Below are 16,597 nucleotides of genomic sequence, written 5' to 3' on the forward strand. Positions count from 1 at the left end.
TTCAGTACCCTTCCCATGAATTGGCAGCAGAACCACTTTTCCTCTCTCCCCAAAAGACGTTCCTTTGCTCTGATAACAAAGAAAAGCTTGATAATGGTTATGCTATTATTAGTGTGCAGCAGTAATTATCTGCCATACTGATACCTTCTCACTGACTTATTGTCTGTAGTCAGCTGATGAGAAATGCCAGCGGCAGTGGACCCTGATGACATTTTGGACTTTGATACTTTCAGGCTCTGAAATATTATCTGAAAACTCAAAGCTACTCTTCTGGAATGCTGTGCCCAGAATTTTGTGACTGAGAAGTCAATATCATTTTAATGGTGCAGTTTGTCTCTTGCTAAAGGTAGTTCAGCTCTTCCAACATGCTTGAGAGCACAATGCAAAGTGCTTTCTCATGTCTTAGTGATATCTACTGCATCCCTGACAGCATGGAATGTATCCAGGACAGTTTCCTGTCATACGTAATGTTATAAGTGAACAGCAGAGTCTTCGGACTCTGAATTTCTTTCAACCACTTGGATGTAAACAAAATGTAGCTCTTCTTGTTCCAGGCAGAAGCGTGATTCAACGAGCGCACCCACAAATTAAGAGCTGAATTGCATAGCCCTGTTTTCAGTAACTCCACTCTACTAGAGACTGATTTGTTCTCCTTTATTGTCACATGAAGAGCGTGCTGTGACTCAGTATGATGATTGTTAATGGTAAAAAGCAGAGCAGAATTTAGTGCTGTAGGCCTTGTATTTTCTTGTGAGCAGTTTTCATGCACATCTGAATCTTGCTCCTTAAGAACTGGCTGTAGTTGTTGCGGTTTCACTTCAACAGCTATGGACAAAGCACCTTCACAGAAACACTAGGAATTTCGCATATACAGTATGAATTTTAATATATTTAACATAAGTGTATCCACAGAGATTGTATGTGTTCTTTTTAATTATTTTTTTTCACAACCCGTTACAATTTTTACTACTTTTCTACAAAGCTGTGAAACAAAGAGCCATAAGAAATTCGCATGAGCACTGTATAAGTAGCTGTTCTTTTCTGAAATACATGCTGTTTATTTCAGGCTTTCTTCAGTCTAATTGCCAGTTGTCGCTGCTGACAAATACCCACTGGAAAGTGTCAACCTAAAACTTCTTTCTAATTATGAACTGAACAGAGTGTGCACTGATCTGCTCATAATCTACTCCAAAATGACTTTCTAAGTGCACTCAGTCCTTTTGTCCCTAGGCATCTCTTCTCTAAATGAGATCAAAAGTAAAATAACTCCCAAAAATACTTAGCTAAATTTCGGTTGTGTTTGTATGTGGCCATAGAAAGAAAAGAAATAGATTTGGCAAGGTTAAAATACCACTTTCTTACAAGCACTCCAATACTGAAGCAGCAACCTGAACTAATGGACATTGAATGGATATAGACAGTTCATTAAGAAGAAAAAATAAATCATCTTATATTGTTCTGTACTTTGTTCTGGTACAGTTCAGATGCTGCTTTGCCAAAAAGAGGTATTTTGGAAAAGTGGACTCTTGCTTGTCTGTCTGAAAGATGACAGTATCCTTTGGCTGACAGCTGAATAGGAAAATACGGTGCCTGCCATGTAGGAGATGAAAGTGTTAAGGTTTCCTCCAGGCCATAACTGAAGTAACAACTGTTACAGATGCTACTCAAGATTTCATTCTGTGACAGAATCACGCAGTGATTATTTCTGATGTCTCCTTAGACTACTTTGAAATGCATATACTTTTATTCAGTTTAATTTGAACTCCAGCTGCCCGACACCAAAGTCTATAATCAATGGGAATTACATTCTCCTACTTGCTTTCTTAAGTCTCATAATAAGTTCTGTGATGGATTCTGTGATTTTTAAGAAACAGTTCGTACAGAATAGCCATTTCCTACTTCATTTGCCAGAGTTCCAAAACCCAGAGTCTCCAGAATCATCCCTGGGGCAAGTAGTGATCCTCTCTACAAACAAATTTTGTAACTGTGAAATATTCATAGATTAGAGATTTTTCTAACTAAGTTCCTGTAAAAGGAGAAGAGATCTTATGGCATTTTAGAAGACTTTATAGTTTTAACTGTAAAATAAATAAAAACAAATTTTACAAAATATCAGAAAAATGTTTTAAGGCTAATATAAAATAAAACATCAATAGTATGTATCAGCATATAATAAACTTTATTTTAGAATAAATTTAAATGTCACTTATATCTGATTTAAACTCATTGGAAAACATTCAAGTCCTTCAGATGTCCTTGTTTTTATTGAGGAATATTTTTGTGAATTTTAAACTTTACTGAGTTTGCTATGATGAACTTGATAGCTGAAGTTTGTTGATTTTTTTTAATAGAATGAACTTTCAGAATGTTGTAGAACACTGAATGTCCTTTACTTAATCACATTGCCTAATTGGCTATACAACCTGGTATGAAGTCTTTATTTTTTTAATATATAGTTTTATACAACAGAGAACTTACTAGGTTTGTTTGGTTGACACTGTTGGAGGCAAATTTAGTTTTTTAAGGTTTGTTTCAAATATGAACTTGTGTTAAAAGCTGTGGAGTGCTTCATCAGGTAGTTGTACCAGTTTATGTTAGTTCTGCTATAGTTCTCAGTTTGTGGGAGGTGGAAGTTAATTGATTGTGTTCTGTGGTCTTTTAGTCTCATTTTAACAGCTTGTGAATTTATTTTCTCACATGAAAAGAAATGTAATCACAAATGGTTATTTAATATATACAGTCACTTTTTGTAACTGGTACGAGTTTAATATAAAAGTCTCATCTGTCTTATTTTGTTGCTTTGAATTCAGCCACAAAACACTGGAAAGTTGGCTATGGCAATAAATAAGGCAATGAATAAATAAGTTCATTTTAAATATGTAAAGCAAACCATCGTTCCCTGTGCAGACTTCTTTTGCAATAATATGCTGTACTTTTCTGATCTCTTCTGATTTAGGTGCTTCTACCTGTAATTATACTGAATGTTTTATGGGAACTAAATTATATAGTTTTTACCATATTATTCTACCTATTTTAATGGGTAATATCCTTTTTTTTTTTTTTTTTTTTTTTTTTTTTTTTTTTTTTTTGCGTAAGATAAGTAGGAAAATGATGGGTTGGCAGAGAATTGAAATGTTGGAGTAGTCTTGTAAAATTAAGACTGTCCTTGGCTATACATACCAGGACACAATAGCATCATTAAAGATACAAAAACGTTGATGTTGCTTTGCTATAAAGAAACAAACAAAAAATGAGTATTCTTTAATTCAATTTCTTGAGAATGACAAGTGTAAGACATGATGTCTTGGAATTGAGGGAGTGTGTTAGGAAGGAACAAGCTCCTGGGCTCCAGCTGCAGCAGATTTCACTTGAGCAGTTTCAATCTTCATATGCGTACATTTGCATCTTATGCAGTCTAACTAGAGTTGAAAATAAAAACTATTCAGGACAGACTCTTTGAAATCAAGCCTGCTGGTAATTGTGAAAGATAAGAGACTGATGTTCAGCTGAAAGGAGAATGAAACGAAGCAGATTTACGGAGGAGCTTAAAGACAATGGTATGATTAATTTCAAATGAAGCACTTTGTATCTTTTTTTAATCATGTTTTTGTTTGCATTGTCATTTTGTGAGTATTTGTGAGAAATGCTTGTATCTGTTGGTTGATGAAAGGTGAGCTGTAATCTTCCCTACAGTGCAGAGGCCTTTACATAATTCTAGTCTTGTTAACATTCATAAAGATTTTTCTTGCATCTTCTTCATATCAAACATCTGTACTAGTGCTTGTGAGTATGTCTGTGTATGTGTATAAGTGCGCATGTATGCAACAGTTGAAAGCCATCTTCCAAAGTTCTCTACATACAGATAATCACTAAACTTACCTTGTCTAATCCACTCCATAATTAACTTCATTCTTACTGATATTTCCATGTGTTGTATTCTAATGAAAAGTGTCTTATTTTTTGAATGACTTTTTCTTGTATTAGATTATAATAGGTATCTTAATATGCAGCTTTTTGTATAGAAAATATTAAATTTCCTATGAGAGAGGGAAGTACTATAAGACCAAAATCAATAATATTTTGGATAAAATATACACCCCAAAATTAATGTGCATAAGCGTATCTATCAATGCAGTTATTAATAGAACCAACTGGCTATATTCTCTTTGACTTAGGGCCCTTAGGCTAAATAATGTAAACTTTTTCTTTGACATTGACTGTAGAAAGGATCCTGAGCTCTAAATAAGCAAAAAGGCCACCGGTAAAAAAACAGAAATTGTTTCTACCTGCAGCCTACTTTGGCAGAACATGCTATTATTAGATGAACAGTTTTCATTTAGGCTCAAATTTTTCCTCACATGAACTCACCCTGCTGATTTCACTGGGAGCTCAACATGCACATCTGCAGGCAGAATTTGACTTTTTAAGTATTGGTAATCTGTGATCTCGATTCCTGATAGCCTGCTGAGAGAAGTGACTAATACAAGTATAAAGACTTGTCTGCCTTTTTATGCCTCTGCAGTTCAGAATCGAGGTCAGACCAGAACATTTTTAAGAGACTGCTCTTTATCAGTTTATCAGAATAAGAATGGGACTTGATCTTTTAGAAGTAGAATTAAGCACTGACGTTCCAAACCCGAAGTAGCATAGATACTGTACGCAAAGCCTCTCGCATTTAACAGAGCTTTTTATTTTATCCAGTTTGCCATGTAAACACAGCACGTATAGACACTGATCTGATAATCAAGTATTAACATTTCTGGACTTGACATTAAATTGGATATGCTCTGTGATTCTGTTCCAAAGCCTTTTTTTTTTTCCTTTTCTGATAACTTGGAAATGTAAATACTTATAAAAGGGAAGGGGGGGGGGGGAGTTATAATATCAGTAATGCTATTTTCTTTCTACCGAAGGACCATTTTATTTTGGCTTCCCTAACCCAGTGTGGCTCAAGGAAGGTAGATAGGTAAAGAGAGGAAAGGTATCTCCAAGCAGCAAGTCCTGTATCCTACTGGTCAACCACATGTCATCTGCTATGGACACATTTCCAAGTAGAGCAAAGGACATTCTAGAATGAATATAACTACAGACCTGTTCAGTGAGAGACATGAAGAGAGAACAGGGGGAAGGGATGCTAGAAGTGGATTTTAATGCCATCTGCTTCCTGTGAGCAAGATTTTTTTTCCATGAAGAGGTCTACCAGCATTGTTTTTAATGAAATCTTTGCTTGAAAGCATTAGTTATCCTATTCCCATAACAGATGTAGACTATAAGGATGTATTAAAGTGCTGTACTAACCAAGTATACAGATTCTGTAATGATAATTTTACTGTGACATTGGCAAATCAATGAGCAGAATAAAATCAATTTATCAAGCTCATACACTGGTACACAGTAGTGATTTAGGCACTGCTTGAAGTAGAGAATACAATGAATGTTAGATTACCTGGAATGTTTATCAGTGACACGCAGCACTATAATTTTCTCATTTTAATGTTTATGTATTTAAAGCCTAATAGAATTTTATTTCGTTTTTTTCATCCAAGGTTAACCCACAATAAGCCCTGATAATGGCTACTTAGTGCTCCTACAGTGTTTCTCATGTTCCAGATAGTGTGAGTTAATCTTCTCAGCTTCTTTCTGGGACTGTAATAGAAGAGGTATTATCCCCAATTTACAAATATGGCAATTGAATCAGTGAAACTAATTTGTCCAGACAGCAACGCAGCTCAAATTATTTTTATTCTCTTAGGCTTTTACCTGCAAATTGTTTTATTTTAGTACAGTTAAATTGTCTGGAGGATTAAGAATGACAATTTTCATCAGCTTCAGCTGGAGCCACAGCCTGTTCTCCCTGGAGATGTGGCAGTGCAGCCTCCCGCCCAAAAGAGTTTCAGCTTGAGCGTCTGGGAGGCTGCTGCTTTAAACTCCTGAACCTATTTCTTTTTTTAAGTGTTATTTGTTTGTCTTTCTTAGCATTTTATATAAGCATTCTTTCTTCCTACATTAGCCTAAAAAGTAAATTGTTCTAGCTTACATTCTACTAAAATCTAGCTTTAGAATTAAATTCCCTTCTCTGGCATTTTTAAGGCTGTTCCCATTAGAAGAAAGAACTCCATGAATTTCCACCTCAACATTTTGACTTGGAGTTTCACCAAGTTACAACATTAATTCAAGAAGTGGAAAAAATAGCTTTGAGAAAAACACTTCATTCTGTCTGATCGGCATTCTTATGGAGGTTAAAGACCAGGTGGACTTTTAATAGCACCGTTTGGCAGTAAGATCTGTTAAAGACTTTGTGCTCCCTGCTAAAAGTAGTCCGTATATGCTTTTTATTAGAAAAGAGGGAAAGAGTCTTTGAAGCTCCTGATGTGAATTGTTTTAATGTTAGTTGTGTGTCAGAACACAATCAATGTCTTAGTAGTGTCTAAGCTGGCTGTTGTGTGGCCATGCTAGGAATCCATTATTTTTCTTCCTGGGCATTGCAATACAGGATCTGCCCACTGACGCCTAGAAGCTTGGGGTGGTTTGTAAAATCATGATACAGCTGTTGTAACCTGTTATAAACTGCTTTCTCTTTTTCTTTTTTTTCTTTCTTTTTTTCTGTCTCTTAAATACTATGTTTACCTTTAAAATAGCATGCTGCCTTACAGCACAATAGGGATTTACTTTGTAGTAGCTGTTTTGTCAGGGCAAATTTCTGTGAGCCTCTGTTGCCTGTAAGAGCTTTTGGTGAGGAACATGGGTTATTCAACCTTCTGTATTTGTGGATGTATAACATACTCATACATTGTTTACCAGTTGTTAACTAGTAAAGGCTGGCAATGCGTTATTAATGGTTTAAAAATATGTTTGACTGAACCTCAAGCACCTGAGCATATACAACTTTTCAAGTGATTTTAGCATTAGTGATGCTCAATGAAATCACACTATAGGAAAAAATTCCTTCATATTTTCAGTGTCCTCAATGTAGTGTGTCTTAGATTTTCAGATTACACTTGGAAATGCTCCAGGCTTCTCACATTTCCTAGGCACTCCATCTCATGATTGCCATATTGGCTTCTTGTTCACAAAGTTACAGCATGACAGACTTCAATTATGTGAAAAAATGGTGCAGAACTGTTTACGGACACTTTGCCGTGTCATGGCTATAGTTCTAACAGCACAAATTATTAGCTAAACTTGCTTATTTACTTTTCACTCTCCATGGTGGAAAACAACGTTTCAGAAAAAATGATACTGCCTTAGCATGTATTCTCTCTATTTGGGGGTTACAAAACTGTATATCAGCTATTGATTAAAAGATAAGAGTTTGTAGCAGCCCTGATCTTAACAAAGCGATATGTGTTTCAGGATAGGTCTTTACTTCTTTTTGTTAAGTTATACATACTAATCATATAATAAACTAGCTGAGAAATACAGCTGGAAGTGACCTTCAAAGATCACAGAATCACGGAACTGTAGGGATAGGAAGGGAACTCTGGTGATCTTCAAGTCCAACCCCCTGCTAAAGTGGATTCCCTACAGCAGGGGAAGATCACCAGGTGCAACTGCCTGACCATTTTGGGGCTAACCAAAAGTTTAAGCATACTACTGAGGGCTTTGACCAGATGTTTCCTGAGCACTGACAAGCATGAAGTATCAACCACTTCTCCAGGAAGCCTGTTCCAGTGTTTGATCACTCTCACGGTAAAGAGATTTTTCCTGATATCATTCTGAATGTCCTCTGGCTTTTTCCTTTTAAAAATTTAGAAAATCAGTACGTGATATTTGTTCATTATTTATTTACTATGTTCAAATGTTAATATTCTTACTAAAGGGCATTTGATTTTCTTTGTCCCCTTATGTGTTTTATTTCAAGTATTTTTATCCCCAAAAAGGATTTATATTCTACTCTGGTGCATTTTTTTGCTTGGTCATTTCTCAGTTTATAACAACAATATATGGAATGGGAAATCAAATCAGCCAAAATCCATTTTGTTTCAACAGTGTGGGTCCCCAGGAGCGCTAGAATCAAATAAAAATACAGTGTGAGTTTAAAAGGAAACTAACTGCAACAAATTGGACTAGCAGCTGACAATCTCAGGTTTCACTGAAATTTGAATCAGTATACGCTAAGCCTATCAGAAAGGAAGCAGATTCATTTTTAATAAAAAAAGAAGTGGAGACTGTTCCACTGTCACAGGTAAAATGTGACAGTTTGTTCCATCCTTAACTTCTTTAAATACAAGCCTGAAAATGTATACTGCTTCATGAATATATCTCTGCTTGAACCGTAATGGAGCTAAGGGAGAAAAATGTCAGTGCTGAAACCTGCTATGGGTGAGGTATAGGAAGACCTCACCTCACTACGCAAGAGGATGCTGCTCAGATTTAGCTGCAGCTGGCAAAAAACCCCCATAACACCACAACTGCATCTGAGACTGGAGAACTCCTCTCCCTAAGCCATCCCATATGTTCAGCCCATCGCTAGATAACCTATTCTGTCTTTTTCACTGGTTATAAAAACTGAGGATTAGTACAGGCTACTGCTAATGGGGCGCACTTCTATATGAGTGAACTCATCAAGAAAATACTGTGCTGACATGATGCTGCTGCTGTAAGTGTGGCTGTAAGTGGTAAGATGTGGGAAAACAGGCACTTTGGAGGCATCACTGGCCTTTTCTTGAAATGGTCTTCCTATTAATAAGCATCAGAACATATAAGGTGGAACATAGGGTGAACTTTTCCTGCTCGTAATTCCAGACATATGTAAAACCACAGGCCGTGATGGGATGCACCTGCGAATGCTGGGTGAGCTGGTAGATGCCATTATGAGGACACTCAATTATCACCAGATCACAAGAGTTTTAGTGACTGGGAAGTAGTGAGGTGAGATCAGTCAGCCTCACCTCAAACTCGGTGAAAGAGGATATTCTCTTCTGAAGTCTTGCACATACTGTCTCTGAGAGGAACTATCCTTGGGATTGATTCTGATTTCCCATGTAGTGCTCAGAGCAAACCTGTATGGTATTCAAATCAAACTGTAATTGCCAGTCCATAAAATCTGAGAAAATAAAGTAGAGATGAATTCAAATTGCCTTAGATATCTTAGGCATTTATTTCTCTTTCATCCACAACCAAAAAGAAAAGACAGAGACTTATTTCCAGAAGCTGATATTGAAAATTTGAAGTATTTGGTGCTTTGGTGAAATGAACTTTGTCTCCTTCAGTGTTTCTTTCCAGCAAGAGATGAGCATTGCTGTATAACTGCTGAGATTCATAGTCCCTCCATATAAGAGTGGGGGAAACATGAAGGAGATGTGATCTTTACTGATATGCTCAGGATTAGAACAAGATAGTGGGAAAGCAATGCTTCACTATAGTTGTAGCATAAGCGTGTACACATCTTACAGAGATTTTCCTAAACTTGTAAACATAAATCAAAGTGTTGTTAAGGCCCTGCAAAGGTAACAAGAAAAATATCTACTCCCAAGCTATATTTCATTGCATAAATATTTTAGATAAGTAGGAGATTGTAAGAGACTGGCTGGATTTGAAAACCATAATTGAAAATCTCAATTACTTGTTTCAACTTTGCGATTGAACAGTTGTATAATGATTGAAAATAAGTAATTATTAGATGGTCTCTGTTTACTGAGTATAATTTTTAAAACAAATGCAGCTAACCTCAGTCCCAGTACTACTGAAATGTGCATGAGAATATGACTTAGTACGTACGTGTTACTGTGTTCCTTTTATAGATGTGGTGAATGTTAAGCAACGATGATTTCTTAATCTCAGTACAGCTGCATACTTGCAGTCTGTTCTGACAGGGCGCTGAGGTTCTCTTTTCTGGACTACATTTAAGCATACGTGATAGGTGTTGAGATCAGTAGGAATAAATTCAGTAAGAGAAAAAGAAATTTTAATGAAGCACTGCCAATTTATAGTAGCAAAAAAAAAAATAAACAAAATCCAGCCTATATTTTACTTCAGTTTTTCTCTTTGTATGAGGAATAAGTCTTGTTCTGGGAATACACTTCCTCTTCAGGGTATACTTTCCAAGTGGCATAGAGGAATATAGTCACGCTATTCCCTTAACTCCAATGGGCGAGAAGTTACAGGCTCCTGATTTAATTTTGGTTGGATTCACGAATTCTGTGTTTGGCTTGTTATCAGCTGTTGCATATGTGGCTGAGGGAGAAAGAGGTTAAAAAACTGAAAACGTGCACTGTATAATCAATATTCCTTTCTGAATTTTCAGTTTTGAATTTTGTGATGGAAACTCCCTCATGCTAGCAAAAAATATAATATCTCTATTGTGATTGAATTAAGCTCATTCGCTGTATATTTACTCTGCCACTCAAATGATGCATGAATTTCCTTTCAGATTTCAAGGAACTGATCTGTGAATTCTAAACAAAAGGATGTATTTTTCATGGCACTGACAAAAGGTATCTCCAGTTGATGTGGTCTTTAAGTGTGAAGATGTAGACTTTGCTATCTTTAGCTCCCTTCTGAACATTCAGCAGCCTTCCAAAGAGAAAGTCAGTGCTTTTCTGTGTGTTAGGGACCACTAAAATAGAATGGAAAAAACAAACAAACAAAAATCCCACAAAACAACAGTATGATATGGAAAGCATGAGAGGAAGGACATTTAAAATAAAACAAAATTATGTTTAAACAAATCACTAAGTATCTATAGAGAGAGTTGTTGTTCTATAAAGAGTTGAGGGCTGTGTGGTGACTTATTTTCGACAGGATACCTGCAGCATAAGCAAATTTAATGGAATGCACACAGAAAATCACCGCAAATAGTAAAGAGGAAGAGGGGCTAGTCTATATATTCTAAAATAAATAAAAAAACGATCTGCTGGCACTTAAGTTCTAAAGGGTCTATAAAAAGCTTCAAGAGATGGATAAGCATGGAATACGTATCACTCATTGTAATCAATGGGGTTAAAAATACCAAAGAGCTAAGATAAGGGAATGAAAAAATTTGGTTTGAAACAGAAATATAATGTGCACGGATCAGAAAACTGATGGAAATAAATAAGAAGTGGACACTGTAACATCCAAGTTACAAATTACAAAGATAAGAAAGAGTAGGTATCTGCCAGTGGTGACTTACTGCTGTTTTTAAGAAAGCTAGGAATCAAATCACATAGGTGAATTGGTTCTATCAACAAATCACCTAAAATCATTTGGGATTTGAAGTTCCAGCCCCAAATAGAAAATGTGTAGTGTTAGGAAATACTGAGATAATAACTGGTAAGAGATTGCAAGAAAAGAAATTATAATAAATGCCATGATAGGGCATGCTTTGTAGACTCCCCTTTTAGATATCAGAAATTGCTGCCTCATGGAGTAACTTCTCAAGGTGGCCACAAATTGGGAGCAAACAAATTGCTATCATAATAAGGATCATTATGAACTAATAGTCAGCATGTCTGTAGGAATAAAACAAAGCAAAAACAAAAACAATCAACCATCTACCACAGTGATGTTCAGTTTTCAGAATGGGAACTATACACAGATGAGGAACCTTGCTTAAAAGGAATCAAAAAGAGTAAAATTTGAAGACAGCATGGAGACACTGCAGTGGAAGGTGAAAACAAATTGGTACCTTCTAAATGAACTTACAGAAGACCGAGAAAGGTGGGAGGGCTAATGGAATATATAAAGAGTATATAAAGAAAGATATTTGAAAAAAAAGAAGTTATAGAGCAAAAAACATCACCAGAACCAGATACCTATTTGGTCAAGAGTCCTAAAGAAATTAAAGAATAAAATAACTGTGACTACTAATAGTATTTTCTTGCTTAAAATTATTTTATTATAAGGAATGGAAAGTAAGAAATTTGGTAAAAGTTTCTAAATAGTGCATCTAGTCAGGTCTATGGACCTGCAGACCAGGAAATCTGGGGAAAAGTAAATTGTAGAAGAGACAATATAGCTCTTGTAAAAGTAGGTGTGCCTTGAAGGAAACAGAGAGCATATTGACAAAGGGGTGTTGGCCTTTCAGGATTCCAAAAGATTTTAAAAATGTCATCAAAGAATCTAGATTCTGTGAGATAAAGTCTTGATGTGGGTCATTTATTTTCTGTTAAAGGTGGAAAATAAAAGTCATAGGTAAACAATCCATTTGCCTGATGAAAGATATTGTGCTCAGGAAGGTTTACTCTGTCCAGTATACATATAAAGGTGCTGTAAAGAGAATGGATAATGCAGTGACACATGTTGCTGATGATACAAACCTACTTGAAGTCCTTTGGGTGAGGATGGTTTGCAAACAGCTATAGAAAACCTCCAGGTTCTGACTGGCAGTAAAGTGACAGCAGTGAAAATCAGTGTTGATAAATGTCAAGCAATATGTGAAGAAAATGAATCCCAACTTTATATGCACAGTAATGAGTTCTCATTTAGTTCTTTTAAACATTCCTTTAGCACTCATGAGAGAGATCTTGAAATTGTAAGCTCTGGTTCTCTGAAAACATTGCTTCAATACCCACCACTGTTCAGAATGCCAAATCAAATGTTAGGAATTCTTGGTAAAGCAGAAAATATCATTATACCATCATATAAGACCTTGTATATTGGAGGCAGTGATCCAGTCCATCATTTAATAAAAACATAGCAAACCAAAAGTATGGAAACCTCCTGCACAAAGACAGAATAAATAGAGCAGGAATGTGATACGTATTGTGTAATTTTGTATCTGCCAGGCAGGTGTCTATGTATGAGCTAGCCGTCTAGTCTTCCAGCATAGTGAATGAAAATCTCAGCTTAGTCACTGCAATTCAGAACGTGATTCATGCTATCCTATAGCAAAAGGTCACATTGTGTTCAACTCCTGTTTTAGTTAGCTATTGAGTATAAAGGGACTATGCGGTGACTGACGAAAGATCTTAAGTAATAGATTAAAAAGAAAAAAGAAAACCATGAGATGGTTCTTCAACCTGAAAATTGAGCTTACAGACTATTTTGGGTGCTTATGTTTTATGTTCACAAATCAAGCAGATAATTTCACATAAGAAGAATCCATCAAGATCTGACTGACAAACAGATAAGACTTCTGGCTCCAGAGTCTTTGAGCATACATTGATGAGCTGAACAAGGAGCAGGGAAGCTTACATTTTCCCCAGCAACTCCTTCTCCAAGAAAATACACAAAGCTTGCTCCAAAAGTAATGCCTCCTATTTATTTCCCTGAAAATTATAACAGGTATGAAGAGCACAATAATTCTATTTTATAGAGCAAATTCTGAACTACAAAATACTCTTTTTCAACATTATCGCCTCCATGAGCCATGCCTTTTCACCAACAATGAACCAGTGCCTGCATGCTGCGCTTGTAAAAACCTGCACCAGTGGAGGTGACCTACTGTCACCACTGCTGAAATGCACCACCCACCACCTCACTGTGCTCACATCCAGTGTGCTCACATCCAATGTTTGGTCTCCATAAATGTTCAGCATTGATGAATGTCACTGGGTGACATTTCTTCCAGATGCAGGAATTCAGTGACACACCTTTGCTTCATGTGCACTTCCATGTCAAATGCCATTGTGTCAGGCAGCCCCTCTCCTGCCATCTGTCACATGGCAACAAAATCTAACAGGATATTGGTGGGAAGGTTCAACCCCAACTGCCACACCACCAACATCCGCCTCTGACTTTGTGGGCCATCATAAAATGGGAGGCATTACTTTCAGAGCAGCCCTCAAGTGCTCTCAGAGATAGAACTGAGTGAGATGAGCTTTTCTACTGACTGATTATGGCCATTGTTATGTTCTAGACTTTTAGTTTTTGGCTGGTATCTGTGGTATATCTTCTAGAGTTCTTGCTAATTTTTCAAAGCATTTTAAAATATTTTCTAAGAGAACGGTACGGATCATTTAAAATCCAATCTACCACCTACAGCATCACATACCATTGAAATTCTTCCTTGCGTAAGGACAGTCATAATGAAAATAATTTGGGGCTGTTTCTCCTATCGCTGTTCACACTGAGAACTCATTTACATCCTGAGGTATTTAATTCAAAATAGGTTCAAATAGGTCTCTCCTTGTGAAAGTGGAACACTACTCACCATGTATATTTGTTTTTAAATTGCCAACTCTATAGTTCTGCAAGTTTTTCTGCTATAAACCTGTGGTAGGTTTAGTATTTTTTTTATAGAAGGAAAAGAATAATGGAAAAATGAATCAGTCCAACACGATACAAACTGATTATTAAAAATATAAATATTACTGTAAAGCATTTCAATCATACTGATGAAAATGACAATCAAGTAGAAATTCCAAATTGCTGCTTCTGTAGCTGAAAAGTACTGTACAAGATAAAGAAACAATTACTGTTCCTTTTTTTTTCCGGAAGGAAAAAGAATTCCTACTAAATTTCAGTCACTAAAGCAGAAAGAAAAGCCTAGCTTGAGAATCATGTTTGTTGACTGGTGGACTGTTTGTCTGTGAGAAGCTGTTGCTTAGCGTGTTATTACAGTGGTTGATCTTTTTAATTATACAATATCATGTGCTGAATCTTTATACGGATAAATTTTTCTTTTCTGTCTTCAGTTTTTAATGGTAAGATTCATGTCATTGACTAACATTATTTTCTTGTTTTTCTTACATTTTGATTTGTATAACTAATAAAAGTGCTAGTAAAAACTCAGGCAGAATAATAAAATACATCATATCAATTGTAAAGATGACGAAAAAGCTGTTTCATTTTTTTATGTTGAAAAATTAGCATATCAATTCAAAAATCAGTATACAGCAGAAAAAAAGTAATTAATAAGGAAATCACTTCTCAAATGGGGGGAGGGGGCAGGTTATCATTTTTACTTCCATATATTTCTCTGATTTCTTTTTGTTTTTTCTCCTGTCTTACCTCTGTTCCTAAGCTTTCCCTCTTTGTAAAGTAAGGTGCACTCACTAAAACACGTTGACTAATGATGATGGATCTTCTATTTCACCTTAATTTAGGTATAATAACTGCATGATTTACATAATCGTTTGTGTCAATCTTAAGTGAGACCAGTATTTGCAAGTCAACATTACAGATTGAAATAATTGGTCTGAAATCAGCCAGTACTTCAGTACATGCTGAAAACCAAGCAGTTTTTAAGCTTAAGCCTCTGTGCTTTGCCTGAGCAATGAAGTTTTCAGTCAAAGTCTGCTCCTATGGCCATAGAAATTAGTAGCAAATGAACGTGGCTTAATTTGAGACCTGCCTTAGAATACATTGCATTGCCAGAACTGATCTTTGCAACAGATGCTTTCCATTTATTCTGACAGTGTTTTATATTTATATACAATTTGTGTTGGTAACACTAGGTAAGAGTTGCTCCCTTCGTAATGCATGAGATACCTGAGATAAGACCATAAATGCAGAAAGGTCTGCAACAGTGTTAGCATCACTTTTCTATTTTATTCACTCTATTTGGGAACAGTGTTTTTCATCTGTTTTCATATGTTAAACAGCATTTGTCCCCACTGTCCACCCTGAAGAACACATGCTGTGCACATGTAAACAATGAGGTGGAGAGAAGCATGCCCTACAGTGCACAGCCCAGTGGGTGTTCTGCTTAGGGATTTGGTTTAACTAGCCAAGAATTATAGTGAAGGCTCCAAATTGCTACCACTTTCTGAAATTCTGGACCTTACCCTTGAGACCTAGAGCTCATAATAAGTTATGTAAGATGACTGTTATCTGTCTGAAGGTCAGTACATGCCTTCCTTTCAGCTTGACAGGGAACACTTTTGCATTGCTAATCAGCTGGTAGCAGAGCCAATAGTTTTGGAATTTATCACTTATCTTTGTTTATGGTATTTAATTTATACAGGTTTATCGAGCAGAAATGGTGCCCCTTAAAGAGAAGGTACATCAAGTCAATGAGCTTGCACACCGGTTCGCTCCCCCTGATATTCAGCTCTCCCCATACACCCTCAGCTGTCTGGAGGACCTGAACACAAGGTGGAAGGTGCTACAGGTAGGTGTCCTATGGCTGCTTTCTTTATGCTGCATTTAAGTTGATATTTTTTTCTTCTATGTGGTTATTTTCTCCCTGGGAATAGCACTAAACAGTTACCAAAGGAATGAAAGCGGAAAGAGTTCAGTACTGGAAAAGCAGTTTCAGTAATGCTATTCCTATGAAAAAAGCAAGGCCAAGTGCACATTGTTGCATTCAGGTCAGAGCAATCCCAGATATGTGTACAGACTCATCGAAAGCAGCTCTGTGGGAAAGGACTTGAGGATCATGGTGGATGAAAAGCTGGTCATGGGCCAGGAGTATGCTCTTGCAGCCCAGAAGGCCAGCAATATCCTGGGCTGCATCAGAAGAGGAGTGGTCACCCAGGAATGGGAAGGGATTGTCCCCCTCTGCCCTGACCTCATGTGGCTCCATCTGGAGTACTGTGTCCAGGTCTGAAGCCCCAGTAGAGGAAGAATGTGGAGCTTTTGCAGTGGGTCCAGAGGAGGGTCACAAAGAGGATCAGAGGGCTGGAGCACCTCTCTTATGAAGAAAGGCTGAGGGAAGTGGTCTTGTTCAGCTAGAAAAAGAGAAGGCTCTGGAGAGACTTCATTACAGCTTTCCAGTACTTGAATAGAGCTT

General features: G+C 36.7%; 1 protein-coding gene across 15 annotated transcripts in view; it reads left to right on the forward strand.

The window, feature by feature from the left end:
• DMD (dystrophin) overlaps positions 1-16,597 on the forward strand; it is a 1,007,484-nt gene that overhangs the window by 835,803 nt on the left and 155,084 nt on the right. For all 15 annotated transcript variants that reach the window (XM_021408144.1, XM_021408061.1, XM_021408111.1 and 12 more), the window contains one exon: positions 15,830-15,976. In XM_021408144.1, the coding sequence (XP_021263819.1) occupies positions 15,830-15,976 (147 nt within the window). The remainder of the gene's footprint in view (positions 1-15,829; positions 15,977-16,597) is intronic.

This window comes from Numida meleagris, chromosome 1, assembly GCF_002078875.1.
Source record: "Numida meleagris isolate 19003 breed g44 Domestic line chromosome 1, NumMel1.0, whole genome shotgun sequence".
NCBI classification, from domain to species: Eukaryota; Metazoa; Chordata; class Aves; order Galliformes; family Numididae; genus Numida; species Numida meleagris.